At 33.6% G+C, this 16755-nt stretch overlaps 1 protein-coding gene across 3 annotated transcripts in view; it reads right to left on the reverse strand.

The window, feature by feature from the left end:
• The window catches only part of phactr2 (phosphatase and actin regulator 2), a 75707-nt gene extending 60552 nt beyond the window's left edge, over positions 1-15155 (reverse strand). For all 3 annotated transcript variants that reach the window (XR_012389302.1, XM_068213047.2, XM_068213046.2), the window contains exon 1: positions 14723-15155. Coding sequence is in view for 2 of the 3 variants with exons in the window: in XM_068213047.2 (XP_068069148.1) it covers positions 14723-14855 (133 nt within the window). In the remaining variant the exon portion in view is untranslated. The remainder of the gene's footprint in view (positions 1-14722) is intronic.
• Between the last annotated feature and the right edge of the window lie 1600 nt (positions 15156-16755).

The raw sequence follows: 16755 nt of genomic DNA on the forward strand, positions 1-16755 counted from the left end.
TTGTTGGTACCTTTTGTAAAATATAGAATATTTTAGCCTATATTTAATTCAAAACACTAATCAGCAACAAATTAGGTTACTCTGGTGGCATAAAGATAGCTCACTCACTCTTTGTAGCTAAAATAAAACTCTCCACCATTTCAGTTGGAAAGATTGTTAACTAAACATCTACTCAATTTGTGAAAATATTTGACAAACAAAGTATTTATTTTCCATGTGTGTATTTCAGAGTGCATTATGCTATGTGTTTTGTGTGGGAGAGAGAAAGAGGGGAAAAAACTGAAAACAAAAGAGAAAGGAATACCAGACACTGACGAGCCATAGAGCATTAAAGCAAAGCTCAATTTTAACAACCTTACAAATATGGTCAAAACTGAGCTTTAAATGTCCATATAAAACCATTTCTGGGCATTTTTGGCACATACCTAAACCACATACATATCAGAGAACTGTTTAACATATTGAATCAATGCAGTCTATGGCACATTTAAGTCAGCTCGTATGGTGTCAAGCATTATACAGGAACTTTTTTCAAATTTTTATAAACAGGTTTTTCTAAATAGATCAATTATACTTTGCTTGATCTATTTTCTGGATTTATTCAAGTTTAAAATGATGCATGCGATTATTTTAAACATTAAAAACTATCTGTTATCCCAGTATAACTGGCAAAGACAACTATCCATAGGACATTTAGCTATAGGTTCCCTCAAAAAGCAGTTGAAACATGCCTAGCATGTAAGCAACCTGAATAGTTATAATGTAATATTTTTATAAATCCTGTTACCTGACAGTAATTGTGCAGAAATTACATGCTTCACCCTTAAGATCTATTCGATGGCAACTCTGAGATGCTGTCAGATACCATAGAAAACCACTTCAAGTCAGTCTGTATAGAGCACACTTACAGTAATGCACCTTAAGCAGCCTATGAGGTACTGTAGGATCATGCAAAGTTACCAGGAAAAGGTTTCTAATTTTGTCAGACAAAGTTAGTAAGTGACATTTGGTTTATACAGCTTAAAATTTCCTTCAAAGTCTCCATGAAATATCTTATATTAAAAAAAAGGAAAATGGGGTTATATACAGTGACATTATTTAAAGGGTACCTATTTTACCCCTTATTTTCAAGATTTAAGATAAGTCTTTTGTGTCTCCACAACATGTCTGTAAAGTTTCAGCTCAAAACACCCATCAGATTATTGATTATACCTTTCAGAATATTGGAATTTTCTGCTCTGAACACATCATAGCTGCTTTTGCTGCCTGTGACTTTAATGCTATTTCTTCCTGCCCACCATTCCCATATGCCTGTCAGAGTGCGCCTCCCTCTCCGGCTGCGTCAGATAAACAGCACAGTGAAAGACATGAAGGAAGCAGACCTTACATAACAATTGTGAGAATTACTACAGTAAGAACTCTTTAAAGATTAGAGGTCATAAACAAATTAATTTTTCACTATACTGTACAATCTATCAGCATGCAATAACAAAATATAGTTGAAGGCAAAATGATTGGCCCTCCTGTAAAATGTATAATTTTTTAAAAAAATATGTGCTGAATAAAGAAACAATCTAATTTGTTTAAACAACAGTTTTAATAACTGATTTCTAATAAGTAATATATTTTGTCTTTCTCATGATGACAGTACATAATATATTAATAGTTATTTCAAAAAAAATTTAGCTTAGTATATAGCTTAAAGTGCATTTTAAAGGCTTAACAAAGGTAATTAAGTTAACTCAGTAAGTTACATGAGGTCAATTAGGCAAGTCATTGGACAACAGTTTGTTCTCTAGCCAATCAAAAAAGAAAAAAATAGCGTCTTCTCAGATAAGAGTTGTAAAAACTGAAAAGCTTATTTACAGTCAAACTATAACAGGGATGCCCAAACTAGGGCCCGCAGGCCAAATTGGCACACAGTAACCTTTGATTTGGCCTACCATCCCATCTGAGAAAAGAGCCATGATGGCCATGGTTTGGATATTGTTATTTCAAATCTATTGTAACCTTGTTTGTTTGTTTGTTTGTTTGTTTGTTTGTTTGTTTGTTTGTTTGTTTGTTTTAAAAGTGTTAAAAGCTAACTGAAATGATATGTTTCAGTTAAATGGTGCAAATTAGTCAGATGTAAATTAAAATTTACATTCAGTCACCCAACACATAGAGCAGGGGTTCCCAAACTTTTCAGCCCTCGACCCCCAAAATAACAATGCCAGTGACCTCCAATATCCTCTGAGGTGGTTATAAATACAGAAACCTTGCATGCAATGGTGCACACACACCAATAGACCCAAGTTCAAAAGTCTTTGTTCACATTTTTTTATGTATGTCAGTGCTGTAAATGTGCCAGAAAGTTTAACCTGGTATTACAAAATCAATCTGCTGCATCAGATGCTATTGTTGTGTCTTTAATATAATGTAATTACCTTAGGGGTCACAGTCCAATAGAACTGGTAAATATAAGCTACTATAGTAATTATATAGTACATAGTAACTATAAACGACTATTTTGTCTTTTCAGTAGGTTATGGATAAATTATGGTAATTCTAAAGGTTTAATAAAAGTTAATAGATTTTTGAAAATCGCCAGGCGACCCCCCTTCATTGTCCCGCGACCCCTCGGGGGGTCCCGACCCCTACTTTGAGAACCACTGGCATAGAGAACAAATCAAGGCAAAGGCAGATTCTGCTTGACTAGTGTATTCATCATTAAACTCCACTGTTTTAATGTGATTGTTTATGTTTTTATTGTAATAATTTATCAATTTAAATGTTAAACTGCATTGGTTAATATGATTTAAAGTAATATTTTCTATTTGCTTTTAAGTCTTATGAAATAAATTAGGAAATTACCCATTACAACTTTAATGTAATATACAGCAACTTGGTATATTTACCTTTAGCACACGGCTCTCAATGATATTTGGCTTTTGGCCCTTTATATAAAAAAGTTTGGGCACACCTCAACTTTAAGAAAGACCTTTTACAGAAGAATAATACAATAGGGAAAACTGTGAATATTTCCTTTCTCTTAAACATCATTTGAAAAAAGGACATCACAGAAGGGCTAATTACTTTGCCTTTGTCTGTATATTGAGTGAATTTACATTTTTTGCAAGCTATACAACAGGGGTGTCAAACTCAATTCCTGGAGGGCCGAAGCCCTGCACAGTTTAGTTCCAACCCTGCTCCAACAAACTTACCTGTAGGTTTCAAACAAGCCTAAAGGACTCAATTAGTTTGATCAGGTGTGTTTAATTAGGGTTGGAACTAAACTGTGCAGAGCTGCGGCCCTTTTGGAACTGAGTTTGACACCTGTGCTATACAATATACCATCATGTCACCAATTATATACTAATTGATTGCACAGAAAACTAATATTAATGCATCACAACTGATGTAATAATAAAAGACATAAAAAAGAAATAAATTCTAAAAAGTCAAGATCTTTCTTTGAAGAATAAAAAACAAACATTTTGCTGACTGAATCCCATGAAATCTATTTTGACACTGCAAGATTGCTCCATAGTTGAGAGGTCTGAGTAGCAGTTAATGCTGATAATCTCAGCTAAGCATAAGTCACATCAATGGGAATATTTGCTTAAAAAAAGATGTCAAAGTCCAATGAGCACTTCCGAGAGCAATTAATTAGTGTTCCCTGTTGTTGAAACTGCACTATTGCTGTTGCAAGATCATAGCAACACACGGCGATATTCCTGTGTGCTTTTGGAAGATTGTGAAACAAGACTTTGATATTTTAACCAAGCCAGGTTAACCAGTGCTGAGAGAGAAAAAACAAATCACACTGTGTGACGGAAAGTTTTCACTCTTACACAAACGATGCTGTCACTGATTTACACACTAAAAAGGCAGAAAATAGCATCCGTCAGGTTACATTAATGCAAGCCATACCATAACCATACGGATTAAGAATGCTAAGAGATGGATTGACTCATGGGAAAGGTTGTGTGTTTCAGAATGCTTATAAATGGGTAAACATCATTGCGTTAAAATGTTGAAAACATGCAGATGCCATCCTCTCTGCTCTAAAAATACAACAGAGCATAGCAATTACAGATGAAAGGCATGATGGCCCATTTTCACATGTGCCCTTTGTGTGTCTGCTGAGGACGCCCACACTGTCTGACGCATAGAGCCGCTTCACACGGCAAAAGAACACCAGGCTGAACACCAACAAGGAGACTGGGAGGAGAAGAAGACAGACAGGCAGACATACAGACAGACATAAAGTGCACTTGTCAGGAATCACAGATGTGACAGAAATAGATGCCCTACAAGTGCATTCACACCATTCTGGGAGAAAGTACTGCATAAACCTGAATAGTGATATACTAGGGACGGGCGATTCATCGAAAAGTAATTGAAATAGATATTCAGAACAAATGATAAATTTAATTTTTCCAGGTCAATTTTTATAATTACTTTCCTTACCGTGTGTGTACTCACGTGAACCTGCCCTGTTTGTTACTATTGTTACTTTGCACTACATTGGCAATATTTGGAAGCTGCGCCAGAGTTGCCTTGAGATGGCATATTTTTCATTACATCTGTCACAATCACCAGCAATCTAATTCTGGCAGATCGCTAAAGGACTACAAATCTGCTGGTATATGGACTACAAGATCCAGTCATGCACCACACACTCACACCTGTTTCGAGTTCTGGTGAGGACACACACATAGACACAGCTGAAGCTGTTCATAACTGATTACATGGACTATAAAGAGAGCACTCACACACACATCTTTGCTGAATCTTGTTACACTTTTTGTGAACATTATGATATGTTTTCCTTTCCTTTCCCTGCCTTCTATGTTTGAACCTTGCTTTGTTTTGTTTTTTCATTTTCTGCCTTCTGACCACAATTCTGGATTGCCTGTATACATCTGTTTGCTCCTGATTGTGACTGTTGCTTGCCTTACCATCTGTTTAATAAACCTGTGTTTGGATCCTTAACTTCTTTGTCAGCATACCTTCACACCACAACATCAAACTTATTATTTAAAGTTAAAGTTTAAAGTACTTGTTTACAGGAGATGCAAGAAATGCACTGTTCAAAATATTATTGTAATATTATATATTATATTGTATTATTATTGTTATTTTTGTCACCACTGGCTTGCTTGGATCGGAACTTGTGGAGCTGCGCTTTGGTGGATTTGCTCTAAAGTGGTTGAACTTTCAGCAGTGAAATTTAAACCACACTGAACTAAACTAAACTTAACTTCAACTCTGAAATATGGACTTTACTAGAACTACTGTATGTTAAGCTGCTTTCACACCTTTCATTCAGAAATCTCTCACTTGTAATATGTGAGCATATTTACTGTACAAACTTGTCAGTGAACTGTGAGGGCAAAATAAATAAATAAATAAAATAATTGTTCATTAATCGCAATCAGGTTAAAATATTACATTAAGCGAAATTTTGAATTAAGGCAAAACACTCAGCTCTAATATATGTAAAATGGCTCTTCAATGTTAAATTAAAAGCCTAAAGTCTAGTAAAGCCTTTATTTAGGAAAATATTTCAGCATATTTTAAATAATCTTTGACCTTTATTCTTTTTGACAAATGCTGGCTTTGGACTTTTTTGACACATTTAACATGTCATAATCTAAATCAGGGGTGCTTAAACTTTTTCTTATGAAGAGCCAAAAACCAAACTTGATTAAGGCAAGTGTGCCGAAGGCAAATATAGTTGCACAGCTAATTTAATAGTTTTTTTAATAATGTTTTAAAATGACTAGAAACTAGTTACACTAGTTTTTGATTTGCTCGTCTTCTGCATAGTCCTCTATCCATCGAATGATAGTTTTTACATTTTAAAAAATCAGATTCATTCACAACATTTAATTGAAACATTTAATTTCAGTTTGGGGCAACACTGTGGCGCAGTGGATAGCGATGTCGCTGGGTCAGCTGGCATTTCTGTGTGGAGATTACATGTTCTCCCCGTGTTAGCGTGGGTTTCCTCTGGGTGCTCCTGTTTCCCCCGCAGTCCAAAGACATGCAGTACAGGTGAATTAAATAAGCTGGATAAGTTGGCGGTTCATTCCGGCTGTGGCGACCCCTGAATAATAAAGGGACTATGCCGAAAAGAAAATGAATGAATTTCAGTTTGCTTTTTTGTAGCTCAGCAGCAAAACAAACAAAAAAGTTGCATCAAAATTTGTAATGGCAATCTCTGTGTTAAAGGTGTTGTCCAAACTTCCTCTATCATACTCACTTCTCCTCTCATATGGGATGGTGGGCCAAATCAAAGGTTACAATGAGTCAACTTTCTACTTTGGGCATCTCTAATCTAACTAAAATAATTTGTAAATTTTTTCATTGTTTTATTTATATTTATCACCATTACTTCTGCTACTACTACTACTACTACTACTACTACTACTACTACTACTAATAATAATAATAATAATAATAATAATAATAATAATAATAATAATAATAATAATAAAATTGTTGTTATTATTATTATCATCAATATTAATATTAATAATAATAATAATAATAATAATAATAATAATAATAAAGTATCTTAATTCATTTTTTATGAAAAAATAAATGCAAACAATTTTTTTTACATTTTTGAAAGATGTCTTTTCTGCTCACTTAGACGACATTATTTGATTAAAAATACGGTAAAAACTAGAAATACTGTGAGAATTTATTATAATTTATAAAAACATTTATTTGAATTGCATTTTAAAATGTTATTTATTGATGCAAGTCAAAGTTGATTGTTCTGGTCATCGGTGTGATGCGATCCTTCAGAAATCATTCCAATATGGTGCTAAAAAGACAATTTTTTAAAACATTTTGTTTGTGTCCTTGCTCCCTGTTCAATGTTGAACTCAAAGTATCATTGCTATGAAAATGTTTTTTTTTAATTATTTGCTAATCTAAATCAAACTACCAACTACTAAATTAACTGCTTTACACCAGTTTCACTGTTTTTCATCCACATCAATCAAAAGCAAATGCTACTTATTTCCATTTTCTTTAAGCTGTTTTTCATTTTCTTTAGCTTATGCTTTAGACTTAACAATACAAAGATTTTCTTGGCACTTTTTCATGTGAATTATGATTACCAACTAAGCAATAAACAATTAAAACAGTTCTGAAAACAAAAGGAGCTCCAATCTGGTAAAAGTAATGTATGTACTTAATAAAGTGGCCAATGTGTGTAGAGTTAGTAGGCAGTAAAAAAAAAATGTTGTTTGTTAGTTAGTTAGTTAGTTAGTTAGTTAGTTAGTTAGTTAGTTAGTTAGTTTGTTAGTGTAAGAAAAATGTATTTATGGAGATTGATGTAGATTGTCTAATGTTTGAGAAAACATAAGAGGTCATTAACTATCTCAGTTCTTTCACTTATTTTTTAGTATTTTCCTTTATTAGTTCTTTTACTTTTTTAACATTTTACTGAACTGTACCTTAAATATCCCCTATTCTCCGGGTATGAGTGGGTGCAGCTATTTGAAACATTTTGCCTCGAGACCTCTGGTCTCATTCACTTTCATTAATTTTTAGAAGTCAAAAACAGAGAGTGTTTGTAGAGCAAGTAGTTTGACCGTTTTCTGCTGTTTATTATTCCTTCTCATTTCTCTCATAGGAAACTAAATAGGAAGTTCTAAAACAATCACAAAAATGAGTGCACTTCCGCCTTGAAGAGGTCAATAGTGTGACATACAAAAATTAAGAAACAAAAATAATATACAAATAGAGTGAGAGGGATTTATCTTTATTGTTGGTAACTTATGTATCTTCTTCATATTGTGCTATTTGTCTTGTATTAAATTATGATTTTTTTTCTCAACGACTTGTCATACTTGTTACAATAAATAATGGGTGTCACACCAAAGGACAAATTTAATTTTATATTGGTTCCAAAAAGTCAAATATGTGAAAAAATCGAACACAAAAACTTTCCATGTGCACTTCATGGACTTGAATGGGGTCATTCAATTAGTTACAAATTTCTGTAGAATTGCCGGTGTAAAATTAGCATATAATACCAGACCAGAGGAATGTACTATAACTATTAAATATGTACTATAACTTAGCAGTGTTTATAACAAGAGATTTATAAAAGACAAAGCAACGTTTAGCCAATTATATATATTTTAGTCATATGTGACAGTAAAAATGCATTGTCATGACAACAACCCATATATCAGACAGATTGAACTGAAATAACCATGCCAAGCCTGTACTGACAGCCTATCTGCCATGCAACTCTATTCATAGGCTGTTTAATATTCCTCCATAGGTGAGAGGAACAAGCTTTTAAGAGGCTAAAAGAACAGAAAAGGGTCTTTAATGAGTTGTCTACAGCCTGCTGTTAGGAAAGGGCAGCTTCTCTCGGCCTCCATCTCTGTGTCATTACGTGACTAATTGTGTGTAGAGAATGACAGCAGACATCCTTACACCAGCATCAAAGCATGCAAAACCTACAAATTAATCCAAACAAACAGAGCACGGGCAAGCTTTCTGCACAGTGAAAGATAAAGTGCTGGTTGCGTTGAATGGATAACACCGTTGAATGTATATTTAAACGTGTCCCTTTCACCGCATGGCTTTCGAGACACAATGACGGGATCTTTGCAAAGTGTGCATATAGAACACCAAATGATGGCTAGAAGAGAGGATGTAGAGGAACAGTAAGTAGCATTAAGTGGTTGCAGGAACACAAACTAGACGCTGTGAATAATTCATGCAAGGCTTTTTGAAAAACAGTCATGGGGTTAGACTTAAAACATTTCCTTACAGAATCCTTCTTAGACTTTAGACAGGGTTAAGAGCAATACTGACAAGCACTGATGCCAAAAAAATACGAAGGAACACACCACCTGGTGGATAAGAAGCGACACTGCAGTGACAAAAATAATAATATTGCAAATGTCAATTTAACCTTCCTGTCAGTGTTTGCTAACTTCTAATTGCTAATTCCTAATAAAATTCATCTTTTTTGTGTGTGTGTTTGCCATGATGACAGTACATACAGTAATCATAGTACATATTTGACTATTTTGCCAAATTCATCATCAGGCCCATAGCCAGCCAATTTAAAAAGGTGTTTGTTTGTTTTTAAATAAAAAAGAAGTATAAAAGTATTACTATTTAATACCATACTTATCATACTATTTTTTGTTGACAAAATTACAAATTAAAAACTTTTGAGAATTTTTTAATTCATAAAAACAAACAAAAACAAAAAACAAAAAATTGGCAATCTGTTTAAACTGTGGCCTATATGCAAATAACAAACTGGCCAGCTTATTTCCTCAGTCAGAATTTTTTTTAAATAATTAAAGTCTTCTTTTATTGGTTATTTTTACAATTTATGATGCCATACCGTCAAACATGGGACAAATGAGCTCATATAGAGGTCAAATTCTGGACTTTGTCAGTAGGGGGTGGGTCTTTCGAACCACCCAAATATATAAAGATATCAAAGATACCTTTTTAAGTTGTAAAGAACAACACAAAATTTATTTTAATTATAGAAAATGTATTTTAATTATTCAGCCTGACTGGTTTACTGTTCCTAAACATAATAAATATTTCTTGAAATAAAATATATTGTGTTCAATGGGGAAAAGTTTTAACCCAGATATTTAAAAAGAACTTATTTTAGAGCAGTAATCACAATAACATAATACCATAACATTTTTATCCAAGGCTTACCATCAGAATCGTATACCAGCCTATGCCTAGATTGGGTAATAAAATTGAAACACTGGCCAATTAAGTGTTGGAGGTTTCATTGCTAAATTTGACCAGCAATCTTCATTGATTGCACATTACACCAGTAGTGCTGCACACACACTCAAGTTTAAGTTTTAGGAAATTCTGCTGTACAACACTAGGAAAAAAAGTAGGATTAAACAAGATGATTAAACATTTTCAAAAGTGAGCGATTGGTCCATATAAAAAATTTGGTATTATGCAATCATGTGATGCGACTTCGCAATGTTTTCCAATGAAGCAAACTGTGAGCCATGTCGCATTCACATGTGTATGAATGGAATTCTATGGGGCGAAAAGTGCTGTGTGACCACAGCTTAAGAGCGTGATGGTTTTATTAGCAGAGTAATTGCACAGTTCTGCTGAAATTATGTTCATGACCGGGCTGCTAAAGCCAAACCTTTGGCCACTCGAGCCAATGGCAAACTCGGTTTTAATGGTGCCAGCAGCAAAAGTCTTGCCTTGGGCTATGGACAATGTGAAACATATATTGTTCTCTGATGAGGCCACCTTCACTGTCTTTCCCACATCCGGGAGAGTTCTGGTGTGGAAAAGCCCTAAAGAAGTTTACCACCCAGACTTTTGCATGCCCAGAGTGAAGCCTGCTGGTGGATCAGTAATAGCCCAATACTTGTGCTAGATGGCCGCGTCACTGCCAAACCATTTTGGAGAATTATGTGCACTTAATGGCCCAAAAATTGTATCCTGAAGACAGTGCTATATATAAGGATGATAATGCAATTATACACACAGCAAGACACACTAATACAATAAACTGATACACACAGGTGACAGATTGGTTTGAATAACATGAAAGTGAAGTTGAACATCTTCCATGGCCTGCACAGTCCCCAGATCTAAATATTATTGAGCCACTTTGGGGTGTTTTGGAGAAGCAAGTCAAGAAACGTTTTTCTCCAACAGCATCACGTAGTGACCAGGCTACTATTTTGGACTATTTGGCAAAAAATACCTCTAACCACTTTGTAGGACTTGTATCTGTCATTGCCAAGATGAACTGATGCTGTATTTGCTGCAAAAGGGGAACAGACACCTAATGACAACATACATATATATATATATATATATATATATATATATATATATATATATATATATATATATACATACACACACACACACACACACACACACACACACACACACACACATATAAGATATATATATATATATATATATATATATATATATTTGAAGTCAGAATTATTAGCCCCGTTTATTTTTTGTCCCCAATTTCTGTTTGACGGAGAGATTTATTTAACATATTCTAAACATAATAGTTTTAATAACTCATTTCTAATAACTTATAATTTTCTTATAATTTCTTATAATAACTTATAATTCTAATAAAAATATATTTTTTTATCTTTGACATGATGACAGTAAATAATATTTTACTATATATTTTAAGACACCTCTATACAGCTTAAAGTGACATTTAAAGGCTTGACCAGGTTAATTAGGTTAACTAGGCAGGTCAGGGTAATTAGGCAAGTTATTGTATGATGGTTTGTTCTGTAGACTATCAGAAAAAAAGGGGCTTATAATTTTGTCCTTAAAATGGTCTTAAAAAATTAAAAATTGCTTTTATTCTAGCTGAAATAAAACAAATAAGACTTTCTCCAGAAGAAAAAATATTATTAGACATACAGAAAATTTCCTTGCTCTGTTAAACATAATTTGGGAAATGTTTAAAAAATAAAAACAATTAAAAGGGATAAGCTAATAATTCTGACTTCAACTGTATGTTTACACACACACACACACACACACACACACACACACACACACACACACACATATATATATATATATAATTATGACAATATTTTTATCAGCATTCTGGAGGATTTAAAAAAGGGTTGTATTACACTTGCATAATTCAATAAATTCCTAATAATTTAATCAATGGCTATTTATGGTATCATCTCATGTTGTAAGAGGAAGTTAATGAGGGCTACTTGGGTTACACCAGCATAAGAATGAAGCTAAAAGGTATGGCATGAGACAAACAAAAAAATAAGTTTACAGTCATGCATTTAGCTTTTTAAAAGAATTATTTTTGTAATTAATGGTATGACAATGTAAACCAATATGATAAAAAAAAAAACTAATGGTTTCCTTCCCAGTTGACTGACTATATTAAAAATTGCTAACTTTTTGTATTGCAAGTTTTTTGCACGTTAAAACGTGAAATAATGCACATTTGCGTACATTTATAGCACAAAAATCTGAACACTGGATAAAGTGTGGTTTAGGTTTTTAGAGAGATGTTCTCATGTATTTATATTTATTACTCTATAAGAATAAAAGAAATTAAAAATAAAAAAGAAATTACACATTTCACATTTTTGGTAGAATATAATAATGTAAATAAATAAATGTGAATAATCACAATTATACATGAATAAATTTGTTGGTAAAAACTTTCATATTAGTAATCTGAAAAAATATCAGACATGAAAACTGATATATGTTGCTAAAAGATGTACACTCATTGGCCACTTTATTAGGTACACCCGGAGGCATCAGAATGGGGACGAAAGATGATTTATTTGAATTTGAACGTGGTATGGTTGTTGGTATTTCAGTATTTCAGAAACTGCTGATCTACTGAGATTTTCACGCACAACCATTTCTAGGGTTTACAGAGAATGGTCAGAAAAAGAGAAAATATCCAGTCCATCCCTTTATGACCACTGTGTATCCATCTTTTGAAGGCTACATCCAGCAGGATAACGCATCATGCCATAAATGGCGAATCATTTGAGACTGGTTTCTTGAACATGACAATGAGTTCACTGTACTCAAATGTCCTCCACAGTCACCAGATCTCAATCCAATACAGCACCTTTGGGATGAGGTAGAATGGGAGATTGGCATCATAGATGTGCAGCTAACAAATCTGCAGCAACTGCATGATGTTATCATGTCAATATGGACCAAAATCTCTGAGAAATATTTCCAGTATCTTGTTGAATCTGTGCCACAAAGGATTTAGGCAGTTCTGAAGCCAAAAGGGGGTCCAAACCGGTATTAGTAAGGTGTACCTAATAATGTGGCTGGAGAGTGAATAGCTTAGTGCAATTGTAAAGTGTTTTCTGGATGCTTTATTTGCATTAAACTGAAAAAGCCTTTTAAAAGCCAAAATATTATAAGAAAAAGACGCATGAGAAAAGGCGTGTTGCGGTATCTCATCTTAAAGGGATAATTCACTCAAAACTGAAAACTTGTTATTATTTACTCACCCTTCACTGATCTCAAACCAGTTTGAATACATAAGAAGATATTTCAGACAAACCTGGAAACTTGTAACCATTGACTTCTATAGCACTAGTATTTCCTACTATGGAAGTCAATGATTACCAGTTTTCAGTTTTCGGCTTTTAAAATTTTCGTCTTTTAATTAAAAAGAAAGAAACTCAAAAGGTTTGAAACCAATTAAGGGTGAGTAAATAGTGATCAAAATTCATTTTGGGGTAAACCCCCTTAAGTCACCATAAGCCAAATTTTAATTGTTTTAAACCACAGGGTTGATTTGTAGTAATCACGCAAAAACGCTCTAAAATTGCATTTGGCATTCAGAACTGTGTAGAAAAAATAAAAGTAACTTTAACTGTTCCCAGACAAATAAGGCACTTTAACTGTATTCATTCAACATATAAACTTAACTGTGAGTGTGCATTTAATTTTTAACTGTATTTCTGTGAATCTGCAGGTCACTTACAAGGTCCACTGCACACTAAAACAATAAACGACACAATTTAAATCTAGAACATTGATCAAACAAGAAAGTCTGTGCATGGTTAAAAGAAAGGTTAGCTGCCAGGAAGTGGTTTCAAACTGTCATTTCTACAAATATCACTCAGCTCAAAATAACCAAAAGATGTGCCTCTTGTCATACGAAGACGTTTTATACAGTATTATGTCTCTTTAACCAGACTGAATTCACCGCATGTTAAAGATTGTGCATAGAAAGCAATTAGGGTTCAATATGCACCACCATCAGACACATTCTCCTTTCATATCAGACATGTTTTTATTTTGAAACACGGTAGAAGAAGTGTCAGACTGCTGGTTTACATTCGCTAAAAGGTTACAGAATAGTGTGGGTGATGACATTTAAACCAGACTTTCTCTGAACGCGTTTACTAATTACAGTCATTTTAGAAAAAGGTTGTCATCTGCACAGTGTGCCAAAAAAAGAAAACAATCACAGAGGACATTTTCCGATGACGTGGTATGCTTTGCAAGAATGTAATTTTTCAATGTTTAGCCACCAAATATAAAACTAAAGACTCGATTATTTAGATGATCAAGAAAAATGTTACTTTAGTCCTTGCAGTTATTTTATAGACAATATTTAGTCAAATAAATGATATCTTTGAAACTGATTATGACAAAACCAACAAGTCACACGCTTTATTTCTCAATATTCTGTTTGGGTCAGTGCTCTGACAATATTTAGGCCGGATGTAATTTTGCATGCAGTCTTAAATTGCACCTCACCATTAACAAAATCCCATGAGATTTATTTTGTGGGACACTTATTTTTGTCATTTGCAATCACATATACGTACTTGATCAAAAAACAACACAAATTAAAAGCACAATCTAAATAATAATAACAATACTAACAATAATAATAATAATTATAATAATAATAATAATAACATATTATGATGTCTTAAAATAAGGATTACAAAAAAATCCTAATTTTTGCAGTAATAAGAACAATCTAATAAGTAATAAGTGAAGTTCTTAAAATAACATTTCATAGGTTAGCATATTCACATTTTTTATCGAAATAACCCTTTTCAAGTTTAAAGAACTTTAAGGAAATGGAATGATGCATGGACATCAAGGGTTCTTCCTGATAAAGAATCTTAAGAGTTTTAAGAGTGCAAGTAAATAATAAATATCCTCCTACCTGAGCAGGCTGAGCGCAGTCTGGTCAATATTCTGGACCTGAAAGCCGAAGTGTCACTTAAAGAACGAACTCGAAACACAGGAAACACCTGTGGAAATGTCTTTAGGTATGAAAAGCTGTCTGCCTCAGCCATTCCGTTTGGATGTTGGTACTTTTATTTCTTGAAATAATTCGCTAAATTCGAATCGTTCAAATGTGCTGTCAAGATAAAATCTGACTCAAAATTCAGACAGAGCAGACGAGCTTTACTCGCCTTAGACAGTAGTGGGTAACTGTTCACCTGTTTAACAGAACTTTTAAAAACTTATTTTAAAAAGACAAAGTCGACTATTTCTTTCTCTTCCTCTCTCATAAGAAGTTTTGCGTGTCGTTCTTCAGCAAATGATCCGTGTCTTACATCAGTAAATGAGCCAGAAGCGGAAACACGTCCATCAAAAAGATACTGATCTACAATGCGTTTTATCCGGTGGAAGACTGAGGTCACGGCAGCTCTAAGCTGCATTTCTGAGTCATCCCTGTGGGCGGCAGTGTGGACTTTTAGAATTTCTGAAAACAACAACAGGTAGCAGTTCACCCCCTCCAAAAAATAATTTGCCGTTAATTTACTAACCTGGTTAAGCTGTAAAATGCACTTCACTTCAATGTGAATATTTATAATTATTACTAGAAAAAGATTACGTAGGCTAAGTTACTCGTGTCAAATTCAAAAGAAATTAGTTATTTGAAATTATTTACTAAAACTATAAAAAAAAGTATTTAAAAGGTGTGTGTGTGTGTGTGTGTGTGTGTGTGTGTGTGTGTGTGTGTGTGTGTGTGTGTGTGTGTGTGTGTGTGTTTATTCTAATAGAGATAATATATAAGATAAGTGTTTAGTTTCTAAAAAGTCTGTACCATCTGATCATTTATTATATAGTCACCTTTGGATTTATAAGGTTCTATCTGTGTTCTGAATGATTTTGAGACATTGAGCTTCAAAGTTTTTGCATTTCATATAGCAAACAGTATGTGTGTAACTATTGTTTTTTTGAAGTAAAAAGTTTTAAAATGTAAACAACTTATAAAAAACATACCATAATGTAAATAAGTTGTCATTTGATAATAAGAATGTCAATAACTCAATTTTGACAAAAATGTCAGATAGAACCTTTTGCGGTATGCATGATTTTATTTCTCTTGCTGCATCACATAAACAGCCGTCAGTGACAGAGAAAACAGTGAAGCGAATGAAGCAGATATTCAGTTTAAAACATCAAGTAAGCTTATTTGATGTATTTGTTGTGTTTATGAATTACATGATGATTGTATCGTCTTTTCTTTAAATTGTTTTACAAATTTAAAATGTTTTTAAAACTTATTCTTGAGGTGCAGCTGATCACAGACATTTTGAACAGATCTTAAAAATTTAACAAATCCTAGTATGTGGACATGTTAATACATTCCTGTCAATCAATTCGGAGAGTGTATATGTTTCCTAGTGCTGGGTTGTGACTGGAAGAGTATCCACTGTATAAAACATATGCCAGAATAGTTGTCGGTTCATTGCACTGTGGTGATCCCTGATAATTAAGGGACTAAGCTGAAGAAAAACAACAGCAGTATTTGCCAAACTCTAGTGAGCTAGAAAAGGCTCTCAGCGAGTAAGATCTAAGAACCATAAAGAAGTGTTGGGGAAAATTTCAAAATTGGGGTCATCTTGTAAAACACTATTAAGAAATATATATAACAATAATAAATAGTTTAAGGTACAAGGAAACTTTTTGGTCAGTTTTCATATAGGTTATGACTCATGCGGTTTCCTGTTTATCATCTTGTTCTTTCTCTCCACCGATCAGCCTGACATCATGCTGTAGGTAAACATGGTAGTGCGGGGTCGTGCTCTCCTTTGACGGAACTGTTTATCAACACACAGAAGCCGGTTTGAAGCTGAACAACACTGAGGAAATCTGAATGTCCCAATATCATGTTAATGTGTAACCAAAGAGAGCATCATCCAATATATGTTATTTAAATACAGTCCAGACCCTCAGTCCACC

Source organism: Danio rerio, chromosome 13 (genome assembly GCF_049306965.1).
Source record: "Danio rerio strain Tuebingen ecotype United States chromosome 13, GRCz12tu, whole genome shotgun sequence".
Lineage (NCBI taxonomy): Eukaryota > Metazoa > Chordata > Actinopteri > Cypriniformes > Danionidae > Danio > Danio rerio.